Genomic DNA, 19,546 nt, shown 5'->3' on the forward strand with positions numbered 1-19,546 from the left:
GGAAGGCGGAATGATCAGTAGTTCAGACTTGGACGGGGAGCATTTGAGGCCCGTACCGGCCAGCTGCTCCTCTATCACATTGACAGCTTCCTGTAGCGTTTCTTCAATGTGGCCATCACTACCTCCTGTCACCCACAGGGTAACATCGTCAGCGTAATGGTGTGCCGGACGTCTTTCACTTGTTCTAGGCGGTTGGCTACGCCGATCATAACTAGACTAAAGAGTAGCGGAGAGATAACGGAGCCTTGCGGTGTTCCAACACTGCCCAGTTGTTTCTCCGGTAACTCTAGTTGGCCTGCACAGATCTGGGTGTATCTTCCCGTGAGGAAATCTCTTATGTAGTTGTAGGATCGCTGACCCATGTTGAGGTTGGTCACTTGTTGGAGGATCGCAGAATGCTGAACTTTGTCGAAAGCATTTTGTATATCGAGTCCGAGAATCGCTCGATTATCCCGGGTAGTGGTGTTGTCGACAATTTCCCACTTGAGGAGTAACATGGCATCCTGGGTGCTAAGCTTTTCACGGAATCCCACCATAGTGTTTGGGTAGAGTGCATTGTCCTCTAGATACCGTTGCCAGCGATTCATAAGAACATGCTCTAAGACCTTGCCAATACATGAGGTAAGGGAAATGGGACGTAGGTGTTCGATGCTGGGCGGCTTACCCGGTTTCGGGATCAGGACGGTCCTAGCAGTCTTCCATTGGCGAGGAAGTCGGCCTGTGCTCCAGCAGACGTTGAAATATCTCGCAAGGGCGTCAATTGCAGCATCGTTGAGATTTTTGAGTGCCTTGTTTGATACCCGGTCAGGGCCGGCTGCCGACTTACAGTTCAGGGTTAGTAATGCAGCCCGAACTTCCCATGTTTCGATGTCTCGGTCTAGGTCGGCGTTATTCATTCCGGCGTATTCCGGGTGGTCGTGGGTGGGTGTTACGGGTAAGTACTTTTCATCCAGTCTTCTCTCTACTTCGCTTTTCCCCATGGCCACCAATGCTCTGTGGAGGATACGTTGTAACGTGTTGTGATGATGGCTCTTTGTCTTGGTGTTATCGAGAAGATGCCGGAGCAAGTTCCAAGTCTTACTCTTATGAAGTTGCCCGTCTGCCTCCGCACACAGCTCGTGCCACTGTTGCGCACATAACACCTTACAGTGGGCTTCAATTTGTCGATTGAGAGTTGCCACCTTTTTTCGGAGGCGACGGTTCAGACGTTGCTTCTGCCAGCTGCACTCTAAATTCTTGCTAGGTTTAGGCCTTGACGGATTTCTTAGCTTCCAATAAATGCGCCAGGTGACTATCTAGTTGGGGGATATCTTCCGCGGTCTCTATTTCTTGCGTGACTTCCTTGGTCGTTTGGACTACAGCAGCCGCCCAAGCCTCGATGTCATCTATCTCCATTCTTTCTGTGGGTAGAGATTTCCGGAAAGCTATCCAATCCGTATGGGTGTGTTTATGGACTACCGGCGTCTTTTCAGAGAGGGGAACGGTGATTTCGAGGACATAATGATCACTGCCTAAGTCCTCATGGGTGTTTCTCCATCGGATAGGCCGCTGAGTGTCCGGCGCACTGACAAGTGTTAGGTCAGTGGTCGTGTCTCTTGAGATCGAAGTGCCACATCGAGTGGGATCGGTTGGGTCCGTGATCATATGGAGACCGACTTCGGTTCCATCCTCTATGAGGTAACGGCCTTTGGGTGTAGACGTTGGATAGCCCCAGTCTTGATGTGGAGCGTTGAAGTCTCCGCCGATGATGAGTGTGTTGTCGTTTGCGAGCCTCGATGCCTTGTGTAACAGCGAGCGAAAACGTTGCTGCCGGTGCTTAGGGTTACTATACAGTGTTACGAGGAAAGTGCTTCTGCGCTGTTTCTTCCCGGTGATGACCTCTATAGCACAATGCTCGATAGCGCTGCGTTCTAAGAGTTCATGTTCGACAAACGTGATGCCTTTACGGACAAATATGGAAACTCCGCGCCCAACTCCTCGGGCTTCCGCTCTTGCACTAGGTGGGCTAGCGTGCGTGCGGTAGCCAGAGAGCTTGGGTGCAACTTCGCTAGGCGTTTCCTGTACCATTATAATGTCCGGTTTGCGGGCAAGCGTTGTGAGGTGCTGTTGCAGGAGTGCTTTTTTACTTGGGTAACCATTGCAATTCCACTGCCAAATGAGGAGATCTTTTACTGTGGAGGCCATGATGGGTATTGCACCGGGGGTGGAACTTGGGGTAAAGGCATTGTCGACTGTCCCAGGGTTGTAGGACCCGAAGGTATTATAGATGGTGGTGCTGCGTGCTCAAGTTGGGACTCTTGAAGAGGAACAAGAGTGTTAAGCTGGGCTTGCATCCGTAGCAGCATAGTCTGAATCTGTTGGAAATGGTCAGTAGTCTCCTTTGTAAATGCTTGGAATCTATCCTCAAGAGCTGTGACACGCGCCTCAAGCTTGTCCTGTCGTGCTTGCCATTTCTTTTCCTTTAGCGTGGAAGAGAGCTCCATCGCCCTCTTCTTGTTAGTCGGCTCATTGTCTCCTTGCGAGGTACTAGGCGTTACTGCCGTTGGTGTAGGAATCGGGGCAGGGGTGGGAGGTGCCTGCTGGGAGCGCTGCTGCATTGAGATTAGTTGATTCATCTTCTCTTGAATATCCCTGTTAATTTGCTCCAAGCTTTTAATTTTCTGCTTCATCTGCTCGTTCTCAGTTCGAAGGGCCTTCAAAGTCGCCGATTCCTGGGTGGGATGATATACTTGCATCGCAGGCGTTTTCAGGGTATCCGCCCAGGCTACACGTTCCTTCGATTGGGATGGTTGGCTGTTTCGACTGACACTGCGTTGCCGCGAGCCGTTGCCGCGTTGCTGGCTATTCTTCCTGGACTTCGAGCGACTTCTACTGTTCTTGTCGTTAGAAGGCTGGCGCAATGGGGGAAAGTGGGAGTCCGCTAGGTCTAGAGCAGGGGGTTTGCGCAGCTGTTGTTGATGTTGTTGGTCACCCTGCAACTTGCGCTCCCATTGTCTTCGCTTTACAATATATGGAATCTTGTACCTGTTTGCGCACTCTTTCACCCCAGTCACGTGACATCCGTTGCACAGCTGGCAACGAGGTTTGCAATGGCGGGCATGCTCGTCGTTAGGGTTAGCTTCGCCGCATGCAATGCAAAGTCTTGTATCTGGGAAGGGACAAACGCCCCCCCTATGTCCTATTTTACCACACTGTCGGCAAACGTCGAAATGTTTGCGGTAGAGGCTACATTTGAGTAACAGAGGACCGTATTTGACGTAGTTGGGTACTTTATGGCCTTCGAAAAGTACAATGACCGTGGTTGTATTTCCAATTCTGTGGGCTTGCAGGGCCAAAGGGTTTGCGGAATTGACTATGTTAGCATTAATATCCTGTGGCGTATCTTCAATAGCCACTCCTCTAATGACTCCTTTTGCGGTATCTTCCTGTGCGGCTTGGTACGTGCAAATATCGTGGGTCTTGCCTCCAATAAAGAGAGTCTTCATTCTGAGATACTGCATAGCTCGTTGCTGACACGGAGTGCTGATGACTATAATATTCTGGGCATTATTATTGCAGATTGTGTCTGCGCTGGCATCTTGTTTCAGAACTCCGGATGATGCTAAGAGTGCGGACATGACGATAGTTGCTTCTGTTCTTGCTAGGTTTAGGCCACCACGTGGTCGAACAATGATCTTGAAATCCTCTCTAGGCAGCACTTGCGGCATGCGAGCTGCCTTGGTAAGAGCTGTGGCTATCCTCTTGGCATAATTGGCTCTCTCTCTGGGTCTTGATGGGCGATCAATGGCAGGGGACTCACCAGTTGATGGCGTGGCTTGTTTGTTACGCTTGCCGGTGGTGGTCCATCCAGCTGTGTCCGTAGGGTTAAGGTCTTCACCGGGCACTTCGATGCTCGTGTTGCCTTCGTAGTTGCCCAGTTGCATATCCGGGCTGCCATTTTCTTCCGTCAGCGTCGTGGTATCCATTTCCGTCGTTGTAGATCCCATGGCGTGGTCAGCGAGGCCTATCGCTAGGCCTAGCCGCCCGAAGTCGGCCCGTCGGTGCCGGTGAAGGGCTAGGCCTACTGTAGGCTTAGCGTGGTCGGGGCGCCGCACACCGAGAAATCGGAGAGAACTCCAAAACTACTGGGACCAGGTAGTCGAAAATGGTATCGGGAGATACCGGATGACCTCTCGAATACAGTACCGTAGTGGAAATCGTGGTACTAGCTAATTATGCTGCATTAAATGTCATTATTGCAGGAGCCGATTCGAAGCACGTCCGCTCGCCTCAACGAATGCAGCGCCTCGATTAACGAGCGTCTTCGCCGTACGGCAGCGTTCGCATTGAGACACCCGGTTTAGAGCAGAGGAACGCGAGAAATTTAAAATGATTTAAGCAAACCTTTGGCGTCTTTACCTTGGGAGGAGCGCGATGCAAGAGGAATAACATGAGAGGTGAGCGGGAAAGCGAAGGGAGGCATTTACTTCGCAAAAGCCGGTAAAGACTATCGTCTTTTGACGGCATTTGTAACGAAAGGAGCAGATACGCGGCCAATTTTTTAATAGGCGTTCCATAAACGCAGGTAGGTACGGGGTCACCGCTGCAGCTAGCTGCTGCTCACCGAACTCTCGACGCTCCTCTTGAACGGCGTACCGTTCTCGCAGCGTTTAGCAGTTTCTGCGTTCGCGTATGGTGTTCGGCGTTTCGAGCCACACGCGCCTTGGCAGTATGACGGTCAGCCTCGGCTCGCGTACATGTGCCCTCCTCCAACTCAGTCTAAGTGAGCAGCTTCTTCGGGCGAGGCATACTGGCGGGAATCGAGCTCCTAGAGTTGCGCGACACATCTGTGTTGAACGCCCTATGGGCCTTGAGGGTATTCAAATAAATAAATAAATAAATAAATAAATAAATAAATAAATAAATAAATAAATAAATAAATAAATAAATAAATAAATAAATAAATAAATAAATAAATAAACAAACAAACAAACAAACAAACAAACAAACAAACAAATAAATAAATAAATAAATAAATAAATAAATAAATAAATAAATAAATAAGTAGAACTCAGTACGCCCACCTTTCTCCTCATCTCCCTCCGGTCCCCATATCACTTCTGACCTCCCCGCTTTAAAGAATATTTTTTTTTTCGTTTATTCCATTTCATTTATTCCACCTTAAAGGCCTGAAGGCCTTACATAAGGGGGGGGGGGGGCGGCGTACAAGGTATAATAAACAACCCAACACAACTTAAAGGGTTCCAAGCGTGAACATTCAGAGAACAATGATAAAAAAATGGTACAATATGTTAAGTAACAAAGTAAACATCACCGAATGCAAATAAAAACTACAGGTACAACGGTGCGGCTTCCAGAGAAAAGTGACAACCGTTTATACAGTATAGTTGAAAAGTATTTAAACATTGGCAGGGAAACAGCGCATTCAGTTAGATTGCGACCTGTGACATTTTAGTTTATTGCGGAAAATTTGGCGGTTATTGCACGTGACTATATTATCAGGTAGTTTGTTCCACAGTGTTACCCCATTGGGAAAGAAGGAGGTTATCATTGCAGAGGTGTGGCCATTTATTGGTGCGATAGGGTGACTGTGGTTTATGCGGGATGAAGTTCTGTGTATAATTTCTATTTTTTTCTATTCATTACCTTCTTATTCTGTGTGTTTCTGTATCCACTAAAGATAAAATAAAATAAAACAATTGAGAAAGCAAGCTCCTCATAGAGAACCCGAAAGCCGTTTAAACGTACCTGTAAAACCGCGTGGGCATAACATGATATATGTTTAATAATTCGGCATTAAAATATCACCTATTGTCTTCGAGCGCAACGCGGTTCTTGCGAAAATCCAAGTTTGATTGAATTGTTTTCGTAACTGCCATTTTCAAACGATGGCTACCCAATAAGTTTGACGCATACTTCTTCTCCGTACGCAAAACATTCGGGACAGCGTTCATTTGGAGATATGTACCGTGCAGGAAACAAAAAAAGGATATTTATGTGCTACAATTCCTGTTCACGCGAAGAAATCTCAATAATGATGTCTGGATTAACCTCACTTTTCAGTGAAATATAAAGACTTAGAATGTTTATACAGGTTATTTACTCTTAATGAATCACTTCCAAGATGCTATAATGTGACAAAAGAATTCTGTAATGTGGGCTAGCACCGATCTATTTAACGGCACAGAGATTGGAGCTGGTTGAATTATATGCATAACAATTCAGTTGTACGGCGTTGGGCCGCAAATGGGATAGTATTTCGCTTACCTTCCATTCTCCCTCACCTATCATGCCTTCTTTAAAATTTCATGAATAGCATTGCTTTGGTTGAAGAGCTTCCGGGAACAATAATGTCAAAAAATTGGCAAACTGTTTGAGAGAGATTCTTGAGGCATGTTAGCTGCGGTTCAGTTTTTGTTTTAGCGTAATTGAACATTTGCACGTTTATTTTGGGCAAAATTAGGCTGCCGATATAAAGGCTTTTTTTTTGCGTCCCCTGCCCATCCACACAGACAATTTGATAGCCAAGTACAGCTACTTACCTTATTCCAGCTAAAGGGATTGACGGAGAGTGTCTTTCCAGTGCTTGCGATGCGAAACGGGCCGTGCTCTTTGAAAAAGCTTACCAGAGCACTACACCCAGGCCCACCATCTAGCCACAGCATCAAAGGATCTTTCTCGGGCGACCCCTGGCTGGCGACAAACCTGCGAAAAATTTAACAGCTCTCTGTTCTAACGGAGTCCCTACACACTTACACAATCCCGTTCATGAAGATGATGATGTTGATGATGATGATGATTAGAGGCCCTTCCTTTGTATCGGGACGTCGGTTGTCACCTACCGACTTGCCTGTGTTACTCTGCTTATTTGCCCTACCCTTAACTAAGCTAATGGGTTAGCCCCCCTCCCCTCCGGTTCTAAACTCCCATCGCTTCCTCCCCCCCCCTACCTTCCTGCCCTTGCACACCTGCTTACCTCCGCTTCTGTTCTAAATTCTAATTCGGTACATATTACTCTCCACAGCTTTCATTACTTTCAATACTCTTAAGCTTTCACCCCAATTCCACCTGGACGCGGGTTCGATTCCCGGCCGCGGTGGTCATTTTCTGATGAAGGGGAAAACAAAAACGCCCGTGTGTTCGATATTTCGGCACACGTCAAAGGTCCCCTGGTGGTCAAAATTAATCCGGAGCCCTCCACTACGGCGCGCCTCCTCGTCTGCGTTGGTCGGCGCGTTAAACCCTACTTCAATTAAAACAACGCCATCTGCTGACGAGTCCATCCAACGAAGAACGAAATTCTGATGAATCATGACGTAGAGGATATGATGGACTCGAAAGTTCTTTCGGCCCTGCGGCATCGGGCAATGCGAGCATAATGTTCTGTACTGCACAGTGCCACAGTGCCGATCACATTTGTGGGGCAAATGGTATTTAACTGTCATTCCCAGAACTTCCTTTGTTTGCGGCATTGCTAGGCCACTTGACTGCATTGTGGGGAAATTGAACCACAAGATTACCTCAGAGTGTTGAAACCAAAACACCGCTAGAGTCACTTACCCTAATATACTACATATACGGTACGAAACCAGGCTGGTAAAGGTCACGTTAAACTTTTACGGAGCTAACACTAAGCTGCCACTAACCGAGTAAAGTATTTACATTGTTAAATTAAACGGTCGTGTATAGCCTGTATTCGAAAACGAGGCACGCATGCAGGCAACCATGCGAGTTCGCCCTCACTGGTTACGTCGGGGTCCGCGGGATGGCGGTACTTGTCCATGCTAAACGCATGATACGGGTTTGTCAGTGCGAGCTCTAGCCCGTGGAACACAAAGTAATGTCTCGACTCCAATGTGAGTGCGATTAATAACCTCTCTGTTGACACCACCGTGGAGAATGGGGTTGAAACGAAGCAGACGACGGATGCCGGTGATATTTTTTCTTCGGCGTGCGTCCGCAGTAACACAAGCCGCGCCATGTCCATGGCGCTTCGGCCATGTCCGTGGCCATTTCCAGTGTTGCCAAGCGAAGAAATTGACAACTAAACTTTTCAATGAATACCAACTATACAAAAGACCTAGTACGTGGCAATTTTGAAGTGCAAATGCTCGTACCAGTAGAAAAACTTCCGGTTGTTGCCGGCTTCGAGAAATCCGGAGTACTGCTTGAAACTCGGCTGCTCGGGCAGGCCTGGTGTAAAAAGGATTTCGTCTCCCGCTGGCCCTTGCGAGTGGACCGACGAGGAGGCGAGGAGGATGACAGCGAACAGGGCCAAGTACTTCATGATCACGTGCACGCTGAAAGGAAAAAAATATGAACTTTTCGGGTTGAGGTGGTAACCGCTTAGGCCTTCTGTCGTCGCTGAGATCAGCTAGGGAAAGGGCCCTTACTAAAGAAAATGGTCCTACTAAGCACCTTAGAAAAGAATCAGGAAAGACTGTTGCAGAATGGGGATATACTATGGGGTCACCGCTAAGCGATGTAAACAAAGCAACATATGATTAGCAAAGGAGCTTGAAAGGGAGCTGCTTCTCCTTAGCATAAGAGAAGGAAGGCGGGCTGTGCATGGCTTACGGCGCGTAAAAGCGAATTGTGTTTTTCGATCGAGTGATAGGAGAAGATTGCTCGTCTACAATGACGCAGAAATGCAGACAAGCTGCATAGACGACTTATTGTGCGAAAGGTTGGAATAAGCTCTCTTTATTACTTGTGAACAACCAGTCTTACACGCGGTAAATCAACTTATGTCGATATTTCTGTACAGAAAAACTCTCCCTGAAGCAAGTTATGGGAGCTAATGGGTTGGTTCATACATTCACTTTTTCATCTAACTGCTTTTCAGGTTCCTGTCGAGATGAAAACCTGCCATTGCGTTCGTAACGCAACCCATATGAAGCGGGCAGCGGCCCTCAGTAAATCAATGTGAAATTTTTATATAAGGACAACAAACCACTAACGGCGAAACAAGCTCCAGACAAATTCCGTAATAGTAAACTTTTATTTTTGCGCGCTAGATAAATGATGAATTGGGAGTCGACCAGTTTAATTTTCCTTTACTTCTACATTTATTACGTGAATAAGCAAAAGAAGTTGTTAGGAAACTGACATAGCTTTAGAACACTGCGGTAGCGGGCTGTTTTCCGCATAATTTCGAAACGTAAAAATAGAGAAAAATACCAAGTTTTAATTTATAGCTGAAAAGAAAGAGTCACCAAGACAATGCATCTGCGGCCGAGCTCTGAGTCATGGTTTAGCTAATGACGATGATGGTGATTGCTTCAACGAGTTCTGCTGATCACCACAGTGTTCGTTTTTTTATCTCTGGAATGAGAAACTTTCGTGGTCATGCTGCATGCTAAACTTGTGTTCTGGAAAGAAACTCGCAGCACTTCACTACAACTCGCCCACGAACTCCCAAAGCAAACGGGTCAAAATGAAATATGAAAGCCATAAAACGAAAACTAAATACCTGCTAAACCAGGGCAGCCCTAGGAGGGGAGCCGGCGGTAACTCGCTGCACGTGGTTTTCTTCGTTTCGATTGCAGTGAGCGCGGTTCTTATCGCACGCGATAACCAGAGACAAAGCTATCTTTTTATGGCTGAATCAAGACAACACGAAGAACGCTCACCGGCGGCCATAGTGCTTTGTACTGTAGCCATGTCTTATCAGGGTCTGGTGCAGCGATGGTATTGTCGGGAAATCCAAGCACAATTAATCACCCGCTCTTAAAACATGCCTTTTGTTCATTTGAGGCGTTTTGTAGCGTAAGCTACACTGGCCGAGGTCATAGAGTTTCTTAGTAAGTATACTAGAGAGGAAACTGCACTTTGTAAGCCATGTCGTCATGGCGGTTCATGGGAAGACCCCCTTTTTGGCTTGGGCTTGGCATGACAATTGGATTCTTAAGTGGTTTGGGGTATTTGCTTCCTTCACTATGCATTAACACGTTTACGAGCTACAAGGAAGCCGAAATCCTCCCTGTTCCGAGGTAGCCGTGTTTGGTGAAACAGCAGGCAGTGCGTGATCGCACCTGACGTTGCTCATGCCGCAGTCGAAGGACGCATGACTGAGCGGTAATATGCCGCCGTGAAAATCGTAGCCGACGAAAAGAAGAAACAAAATGTACTTCGACGAAGACAAGATACGACCACGGGGATAGGACAGTTACGGGCGCTTGTATCTTGTCATCGTGCACGACTGTTTAACGCCACGTTTTCTTTTTTCTTGTTACACTAGTTGCCGGTCGGTGCACCGGTTCGCCATGAAAGCCACGTTTAAATAGGCACGCTCAAAAAACTTTCCAAACTCTTCAAGCAACTTACTATTTGCAATATTGGTAAAATAATAAAATCAAAGTCTCTAATGAGTTTCCCCCCCAAATATTAACCTTTTTCGTAACAACCTTGGCCTGCGGAATAGCAGGCACAACCGTTCCGGCAAAAATACGCTTTACTTTCTTTTTTCTTAGTTTTAAAACAGCCTGTTTTTATTTTCCACGTACATCACACTATTCTTCGCGTTTTTGTGGCACTTTGTTTAAATTTGCGATGACTATAGAACGTTTCTATCCAAGCCAATGATGAAACTAAGGCGAACGCGATGTATAATGGCGGCCCATGACGACACAGACGGCCTTGATGTGAGCCGCATAGACGCTAGCGCCAGATTCCTCTCTAGTGTTTATTGTAAGAAACTCTATGGCCGAGGTTGAGCAGTTTCGCGTGGACCTTGAAGGGCCGTGATGCGCAAGCGCGAGGAGCATTGGGTTGGATTGGACTGGATTGACTTGGCTTGGACTGTATTGACTTGGCTAGGATTGGATTGCATTTGGATTGGATTGGATTAAATTGGATTGGATTGGAAATCCAATTAAATTGGAGTACGGGTGTGTATAGAATTGGGTGTGCACATTCGCCGGTCTGCCATTCTGGAAGAGTGACGTCATAGACGCGGCAGACGCACTGGCGCCGGCGCGTGCCCAGCTGTGTGCCGCTGTTGCGCAGTATGACGCTGCGCCGGAGCCGCTTGATAGCCATTTCAAATGGCTCCTGGAGAGCCGTGCTGCATATGTGCAAGGAGCAGTGACTGGGGCCCTATTATCGACCGCACAAATTGCCGGCAATTCGCCATGTTGTTTTTGCGCTAGCACGACGTAAGCAATTAGTGACGTGCTGCACCTATAGCTATGACGACATGCAGTGTAATTTGACGAGTCACTCATAAAGATCGCTACCAAGGTATCAAATATTGTGCAAGAAAGATATAAAAACACTTGGCATGTACTATAAAAATTAAGGCGGTAGCTGAGGCTGGCAAAAAAAAAACACATTTCTGGAGGTCGAAATTGGCGCCAACACCACAAGGCGATCGAGTAACGTTGATCCAAAAGCGAGCGAAAGGCGGATGTCGAGCTAAAGAACATCACACAATTTTTTTACCGTATCTATTTATTTCTTTCAATCGATTTTATTAACATAGCTGGGCTCTCTGCTTCAATGCAAGCGCTGTGGCGTTATCACCTTCCTTGCCACCACCGCCGCCACGCCATCGTCTGCTGCTATGTTACAAGTTTATGGCGTGATCACAGAAAAAGACGGCCGCGACCATCGCTTCTATGACACATAAGAGCAGCGAAGCGCTACGCCTGATAACCGCGGAGCGCACCAATATCGCCGATTCACTCATTCGTCAAGCTCGACTGCAATCAGCGCTGTAATGAACTAAATAGTCCCTTTTCATTGTTATTTTTCTCTTGAGTTCGATCATGTGACCCAACAGCTTACTAGGACAACTATGGACAAATGCCATGCATTGGGTTCTCTATGTCATGGAGAGGCTTGTAGTGCCCTCTTATGTTGCGGTTATGCCAAACAAATAATTTTTATTTCATTGCCAAACATAAAAGCAAAATACTGCATGTTATTTGTATGTTCCATGATCGCTGACTTGGAAGCAGTTGAAACTATAAATTGTTTCGGTAGGAAACATGCTTTAAACAGCGGGCATGCGAAACTGCGCCTGCTGCAAATTGCCGCACATTTCGCGGCGCCGTAAGCCGGGGCAATATTGTGCCCTATTTTGCTTGTATTTTGCGACAAAAACAGCCGCCATTTTTAAGCTGTTACGTAGCATTACGTCACTTTTACGCAGGCTGAAGTTGCCAATGCATGACGTAATCGTTCCCGCCAACTGTTTAAATTACGTCACGCCTTCTCAGCCAATCACAGAGGGGGTGTGTATTACAAGCAGTATTGTTGTTGAATAGCAAAGACAGGCTTACGTTGTCATGTCCGCTGCATTTAGTTTGGTTTTTCATTGCCGGCCAAGAATTATGCGCCTTTAGTAACGAGAAATAAGGCAAACTTTAGAACTTGTGTCCTTAGACGACATGAAACGTCAAAATGACGACAGCACACACAACCGCTTTGTCAACCGGAAGCACGTGACCAAAACTGAAAGCCAATCAGAAAAGACTTCCGGAAAATTGCCTGAATTGCCGGCAATTTATGCAGTAGAGAAAAGGGCCCCTGGACTGGACTGGCGCGGACTGGACTGGATTGGACTGGATTGGATTGGATTGGATTGGAAATCGTTTTAGCAGCAGTAAGCATGATAATCAGCTAATCCTAGACAACCAGGAAACCTAAGAACAACCAGCTGAACCAGCTCATGCTACGTATATCCTGGCATAGCCGAGCTAAGCCATTGCTAATCTTTTTTTCTAATTGAGCCAGATCCACCGAACGCGAATTTGAGAAACAAGCGGAAGTTTGTTGCCGGACCTAAATGCAGCGCAGTCAAAACTATTATAAGGTATATTGTGCATGTCATCTAGGGGTTATCGCAAAAGTAATTAAAGATTATGCCCTGAATTTGAGCAATATTGAGGTGATAAGTTTGTATTTGGCTTATATTGAATTGAAACCCTCAAGTTGATGTTGCATTATTATGAAAACCTTATTTAAATTGACTTTCAAGCATTGTGCGACTGAGCTTTGGTGGAAAAGGCAATAAAATCTCCAACAGGGCCTTAAGAACAGTGCAACTATACATGGAGGGCAGGTGAGTCCTCTTGGCACCATTAGCTCCTCCTTTCGAATTCTTCCCTAGGATAATTATTTTGGACACGCCTCAAGGCACTAACGATGTAAGGAAGCTATTCATTGCTTTGCCATGAATTTCCAAAACATATCTTATTCTTCACCTTGATGAAGTGGTTCGTACTCTCAGGGCCGGGGGGGGGGGGGGGGGGTGGCTTTTAAGCGGCGGGTATTTAGCTGAGTACTGAAATGGTATCTATGAGAGTAAAATACATGAATATAACTAGAGTTATTTTGTAGCAACGAGGGAGACGAAATGAAGTCATTGTTTCACATCTCTGTGTCATTGCGTTCACTTCTTCTGCTGACTTCGTCGTTGACATCTGGGGACAGATCCTTCGACGATCACCTAATTACCGCCTGAATTCATGATAAGCCATCTCCTAAACGCAAAAATATAACTTTCGAAAACACCTACGATACACTCTGAACACTGAAGCCAAAAGCAAAATCCCAGAAAGTTGCTGAGTTTTTCTTGTCACTGCAGCTTTATCCAACTCAGTTTCGGTGTCTGGATCCGGCTCATTTTGAAAAAAAAAAAAAAACATCTCTCTTGTACTTTTATATCTACAGCAGCGAAGTGATAACTTTTCCAGCTACTGCCACGCCTTGCACGAATTGCAGTTTTTTCTGGGCCCTGAATTACTACCTGAGCTTCAGGCTCGCAGCAGTATTCGTTATTATATCACAGGGCTCCTCCCTAGGCCAGTTAGGTTTATGTGCCAGTCCTTCGCCATTCATGTTGTCCTGTTAGTAAGGTAGAGACAACATGAGTAGAACGTGAAAAGTTTCGCTTTTCATCTCCAGTGAACTGAGTCCCCCGGGTGTAGGAACAAATGGTCCCGGAACAAATGGCCCCCGAACTTATGGCCCCGGAACTTATGGTCACGGAACTTATGGTCACGGAACAAATGGTCCCAACTCGAAAGTAGGAACAAATGGTCCCGGAACTTATGGTCCCAGAATAAATGGTCCCAGGCACCTCTTCGGGCAAAATGATGCTATAAAACTCCACATGGGTTCTCTGTTCAAATTTGTTGTATCTTGCTGGAGTGCGGTTTATAATTTATTTAGTTCTTCATTTTTTTGTTTTCTTTGTTTTTCAGATTCCGTCAAACCGGTTATCTCAATTTACGCTATTATATCGATTAAACGCGGTATTTCTGCCAACTGTGCATTTTTGTGCTAGTGCAGGGCATTACACGATTGGCCCGTCTCTGGGGCCAATTTTTTTATACATATTTCCGCCGTTTTAAATGCAGAGCATTTCTTTAACTCACATGTAGCGTCCGCCGTCCGTTCGCAACAGCTCAGCGCGCAGGTGCGCCCTCTTCCCCACTCCTCCTCTCCCGCATCACGCTACCCTCCTCGCTCTCAACAACAGGTCCGCACCCCTCCCCCTACACTATATCAAAAAAATAATAGTTATCGGCGCCTGGTTTCGATCCCACGACCCTGTGGGCGGAACGCGAGGTACATGGTGCTTTTCCCACTGCGCCACAAAAGCGACACAGAATCGAAGGGTACGAACGCACCTTATATCCTTGACTCATTCAAACTACGTCAAGAAGCTGCTGATACATGGCAGCAGTTGCATCGATCTCGTCTTCACCAGTTGCTGACACGCACGACCACTGCTTAAAGACCCCTTAACAGTACACTTTAGCGACCACGAAGCCGTCGTTCTCAGCGTCCAATACAAGGACAACAGCAACAAATAAATAAATAACGACTTACAACAACCTACTCCTTGCCTTCACTTCTTGCGTCACAAAAAAAGAAAAATTGGGCCCATCTCTCCACGAGGGGGGACTCGAGTCGCAAAATCACGAAAGTAATAATTAATATATGAAAGAAATAATAATAATTAATAGTAATAAGCAATAATAGTTAACACATTCACTACCACCCCACCACCCCCCCCCAAACACTAACGTTAACGCAATACACCCACCCCCTACGCGACGCATTTACTCGGGTCCCCCGTCGTGGGGAGATGGGCCCAATTTTTTCTCCGGCCTTTTTTATTTTTGTCTTCGCGTTTTTTTATAAGTTGAAGACGAATATTGTTGTTTATTACTTCTCTCTCTCTCTTCAGTTATTCGATTTTTGTAATGTTTTCATTTTTCTGTTTTCGACTTTTTTGGTTTATCAAAACATCGTTATTTCAATTATCTGTCTTGTCACTATATAACCAATGAATGTGCTATGTGAGGGTTGTGCACGAGAACCGCTACGTGCAAACACAGGGGGAAAAAGAAGACACGTCGGAAACATGCGGCTCCATCCATGATTTACAGAATACTTAGAGGCATGCCTCAGAAAGAAGCAAGCACTTTACGGGTGCGTGCTTAGTGAGTTTTCTGCTCCCTCCCTCCCCCTCATAAGTTTTCTCAGTCACCGCAACTATTTCCAGGCACGGCCAGACAACGCTCCCTTCCCGTTTAAGAAGATAGTTTCTGAGTCCGGCAGTGTTCCAGGAAGCCGCACCTGTAGCGGACGCCGCTAGTAAGCGAGGTTGGTGGCATTCACAGTCTCCAGACAGGCGGACGTCTGATCGCGAGCATCGGCTGAGCCACTGGTCAAGGCAGGCTGTCGCGACAGTCAGCACCATGGCAAATTTGTTCTAAAGAGGGCAATGAGGGCCATCTCAAGCAAAAAAAAAATTGTTACCGAACCGAGTGCACTTAGAGCCAGCAAATAAGAAAATTGTGGCAGCCCGTTATCGTATTCGCTTCAATCACCGGCCAAGGACTGCCCAGGACACGCTGATTTTGATTGAAGTGTCTGCCACTGGTTTGCCTGGTAATCGGAATAACAAAAAAAGGCGAGCAAAGGAAGACGCGAGGACGTACATGTGCGACAAAAAAACTGTATACCGCATTTCACTCAAGTAAATTCAGCCTTAGCAAATATATTATATATAAACAGATGCAAAATATATTGTGCACAAATACATACATATAAACATAAACACATTGACCCCCTTCCTTCCCTCATACAGGCGCTCATGCATAGGAGCAGTAGTGGTGGGACCATTTCTTCCTAGTTTGAAGTTGGGACCATTTGTTCCGGAACCATTAGTTCCGAGACCACAAGTTCAGGGGCCATTAGTTCCGGGACCATTTGTTCCGGGACCATTTATTCCGCGACCGGAGTCTTCCATAGCCGAACTGAAGAGTTCCGAGTTTCCACAAGTCATCCACGTTGAAAACGTCAGGGACTTCCGTTCGTATGACATCACACAACGATGTATGGCGACATGAACAGGCCTAGTACGCTGGGAGCCCTTGATAAAGCAATTTTAATTACGTTTATATAAGGAATCACGTTCATCAAACATAGAGACAAACTTTATGTGTTGGTAAAGGCTGATCGAGATAATGAAGAAGGCAGTTGAAACGAAGTGACATGGAAGTTCCGCAATAAGTTACTGTATATGGCATGTGTTTTCAATCTTCTTCAATCTTCATGCGTAGATGGTGCTTTCGGAGAAAAAAAAAAGGTCAGTTGAAGAGATCATGTTCATGTACGTGGTACGAACTAGAGAAGCGACAGCCAAAGCTTCCGTTTCTGACGCCACCCGAGTGCCTTATCCGCATATTGGTTCGATGTCGGACGCTCAGCGAGGATGTCCGGCTAGAAATTGTAATCTATGTGAAACGTTCCTATAAGGTGTAAAAACATTGTCGTAAACTTTACCGGAGAAACCCATCACCTATGAGTACAGCGTGGGCAGTATTTACGTAATCATACTATTCGTTCGTTGGGCGATTAAAATCCTCTTTGCGTGTCCTCCGCCATAAGGTCGACCTTTACAAACGATGGTCTCGCCCTTCTTACCCGATGTAATCTCACTGTATTCACCCCCATCTGGAGTTGCAAGCCCTACCGTTAGTGGGACTGACCTCTCCACCTTTCATTAAAGGTTCTCTGTCTGTCTGTCTGTCTGTCTGTCTGTCTGTCTGTCTGTCTGTCTGTCTGTCTGTCTGCCTGTCTGCCTGTCTGCTACCCGCCCGCCTGCCCACCCGCCCGCCCGCCCGCCTGCCTGTCTTGTATGTCAGTCGATTTAGCCACCCGCCTAAGTAAAAGAATGAATGCCTTAACACAAAGTATGGCGGTTCTAACCTTGTAAAACAGTTTGCATGCCCTAGGACGCGTGTTCGATTCCCGGTCGTGGCGGCCGCTTTCCTGATGGAGGCGAAAAGCGAAAACGCCCGTGTGTTCGAGATTTCTGCGCACGTTAAAGATCCCCAGGTGGTCAAAATTAATCTACAGCCCTCCACTACGGCGTTAAACCTGATAATCAATTAAAACAGATTGATTGATTGATTGATTGTAGGGTTTAACGCGCCGACGCAGCGCAGGCGATGAAGCGCGCCGTTGTGGAGGGCTCCGGATTAATTTTGACCACCTGGAGATCTTTAACGTGCGCCGAAATCTCGCACACACGGGCGTTTTTGCTTTTCGCCTCCATCAGAAAAGCAACCGCCGCGGCCGGGAATCGAACCCGCGACCTCGTGCTCAGCAGCGCAACGCCTTAGCCACTGAGCCACCGTGGCCGGTAATCAATTAAAACTGCTTGCATGGCTCACGTTATCGAATTCTTAGTAGGACCGACTGCATCCCGTCAAAAAACTAATGTATTTTCCCATAGACCGGTGCGTCGACATAAAAGCTCTGATAAGGTCTCTGAATTCACGGCGCGTGCGTGAAACCGGGCTTCCATTGTGTCAAACCGGTCACTTGTAAATCGCGTTAAATGAATGGTTCTAGATAAGACCACGATCAATCACGAAGGAGGAGTACAACAATAGAGTACCTACGTCGCATGGGTTCTTTCTCCGTTTGAGATTTGGGTCTGACGGTTTGACGATGGATCGGACGCACTTTCAGCGAAGGTTGGACTGAATTTTAGCTTTGGCGCTTTTCTGAACTTTTTTCAGGAAGGGACGGTACATTGTTTAACGTATTCAGCGCAAAGAAAACGCCAGTTATTATCCAGGCAAAACATAAGTACAATGCCGATATTACGAGCGTTCTTTTATCAAGAATACGTGTTGGATTGGTTTTTACGAGCAAAGGAACATAAATGCGTTAAAAAAGAAGTCGAGAAGAGGCGAGATAAAAAACAAAAACAAAAGGTGGCAGCTCGTGCTACCCCAAGCAAAACACAACGAACAGACGAAGGAAGAGACTCCCACTGACATCAGTGGCCGGCGAACAGTGCGAGAGTGGAAAAATTGAAGTGAATTGAAAAAGCCTATCTTGTAGTCACCACGGGAGGGGTGAGAATGGAGGGAAGGAGAGTGAGGGGTAGGAGGGGGTGAGAGTAAAGGCAGCTACGTGATAGCCGCAGCAGAAGACTATAATTTTGGACACTTGCAACGAAGCGAGCAGATACGCTGCCCTTTTGGTTTCCTAACGCCGTGTCTTTGTCACGAGAGAAAACCCTGCGTCGAGACACCCTGCCCTCAGACCCCGGTGTACGGCATCCTTAGCCCCGAGAATCTGCCGGCGCGGCGCTTCGCCTCATGCTTTTGCTGTATCACTTCTTGGAGTGCAACGTGGTGATCTAAAATCGTTCTTACCTTGTAGTTCAAAAGCAGGCTGCATGGTGTGGGTGGTGGGGGTTCAGATATCAAGGCTGTTCACCAAATTACTCCAAAATCTCAGGTACGTGTAGTCCTCGAAAGTGTTAATGACAGTAAAGACGTCGGTTGTAGCCCATGCATAAAACGGCAGCTTTCGCCAGTCACAAGTTCATCTGAGGCAACTGATGTTCGACGTTCACGCTGCTGGCACTCGGCGCTCGGTTGCTACAGCGCATGCGCGTTGTCTCGCCAGTTAACCCGGTGACTGCCGCCACGGGCGAAGCTGGGAATGGGTGTTTGTTGAGCAACAAGGACGCCCTTATTTTCCGCCTCAACTGGGAATCTAATCTGCTATTTTGTGCGTAGTAGATTTCGGCCACTGCGCGCTACCCTGGCAGCTGGCGGATGCATCTGCTTACGCGAAGACAAGCGGTGGGAAGCAGCAGTTTATTTTTTTCTCAACGACAAGCTTTACCCCGATGAGAACGGCGTGTCTTGGATGAAGTTGGTAATCATTTTGAGGGCTTGCCGTGGCTTGTCTTCCGGTACCATGTGACCAGAGCCCTGTTGGCAAGAAAGAAGCAGGGAGAAAGGAATTCACAACTTAATATGCTCGACACGTATGTGAAGAAGAAAGTATACGACAGCTGCATCTTACCGGTGCTCAACTGCGGGGCAGAAACTTGGAGGCTCACAAAAATGGGTTCAACTTAAATGGAGGACGATTCAGCGAGCAGTGGAACGGCAGATGATAGGTGTAACATTAAGGGACAAGAAGAGAGCGGAGTGGATCAGGGAACAAACGCGTGTAAAGAAATTAAGAAGAAATGGGTGTGGGCGGGGCATGT

The 19,546-nt window shown here is 46.8% G+C and overlaps 2 protein-coding genes across 6 annotated transcripts in view; both read right to left on the reverse strand.

Moving 5' to 3' along the window:
- The window catches only part of LOC144163105 (lysosomal protective protein-like), a 36,521-nt gene extending 17,549 nt beyond the window's left edge, over window positions 1–18,972 (reverse strand). The window contains exons 1-3 of one of the 2 annotated variants that reach the window (XM_077693907.1): window positions 18,696–18,972; window positions 8,118–8,300; window positions 6,543–6,705 (exon numbers count right to left, since the gene is read on the reverse strand). In XM_077693907.1, coding sequence (XP_077550033.1) covers window positions 6,543–6,705; window positions 8,118–8,287 — 333 coding nt within the window. In that variant the 5' untranslated portion in view covers window positions 8,288–8,300; window positions 18,696–18,972. Of the gene's footprint in view, window positions 1–6,542; window positions 6,706–8,117; window positions 8,301–9,472; window positions 9,594–18,695 lie in introns of those variants that run through there. The other variant, XM_077693908.1, reaches the window with a different exon arrangement.
- Window positions 18,973–19,124: 152 nt separating this feature from the next.
- LOC144163106 (lysosomal protective protein-like) overlaps window positions 19,125–19,546 on the reverse strand; it is a 38,636-nt gene continuing 38,214 nt past the window's right edge. For all 4 annotated transcript variants that reach the window (XM_077693912.1, XM_077693911.1, XM_077693910.1 and 1 more), the window contains exon 11: window positions 19,125–19,262. In XM_077693912.1, the coding sequence (XP_077550038.1) occupies window positions 19,170–19,262 (93 nt within the window). In that variant the 3' untranslated portion in view covers window positions 19,125–19,169. The remainder of the gene's footprint in view (window positions 19,263–19,546) is intronic.

The sequence above is a fragment of the Haemaphysalis longicornis genome, unplaced genomic scaffold, assembly GCF_048455015.1.
Source record: "Haemaphysalis longicornis isolate Haplotype H1 unplaced genomic scaffold, Haemaphysalis longicornis Haplotype H1 scaffold_12, whole genome shotgun sequence".
NCBI classification, from domain to species: Eukaryota; Metazoa; Arthropoda; class Arachnida; order Ixodida; family Ixodidae; genus Haemaphysalis; species Haemaphysalis longicornis.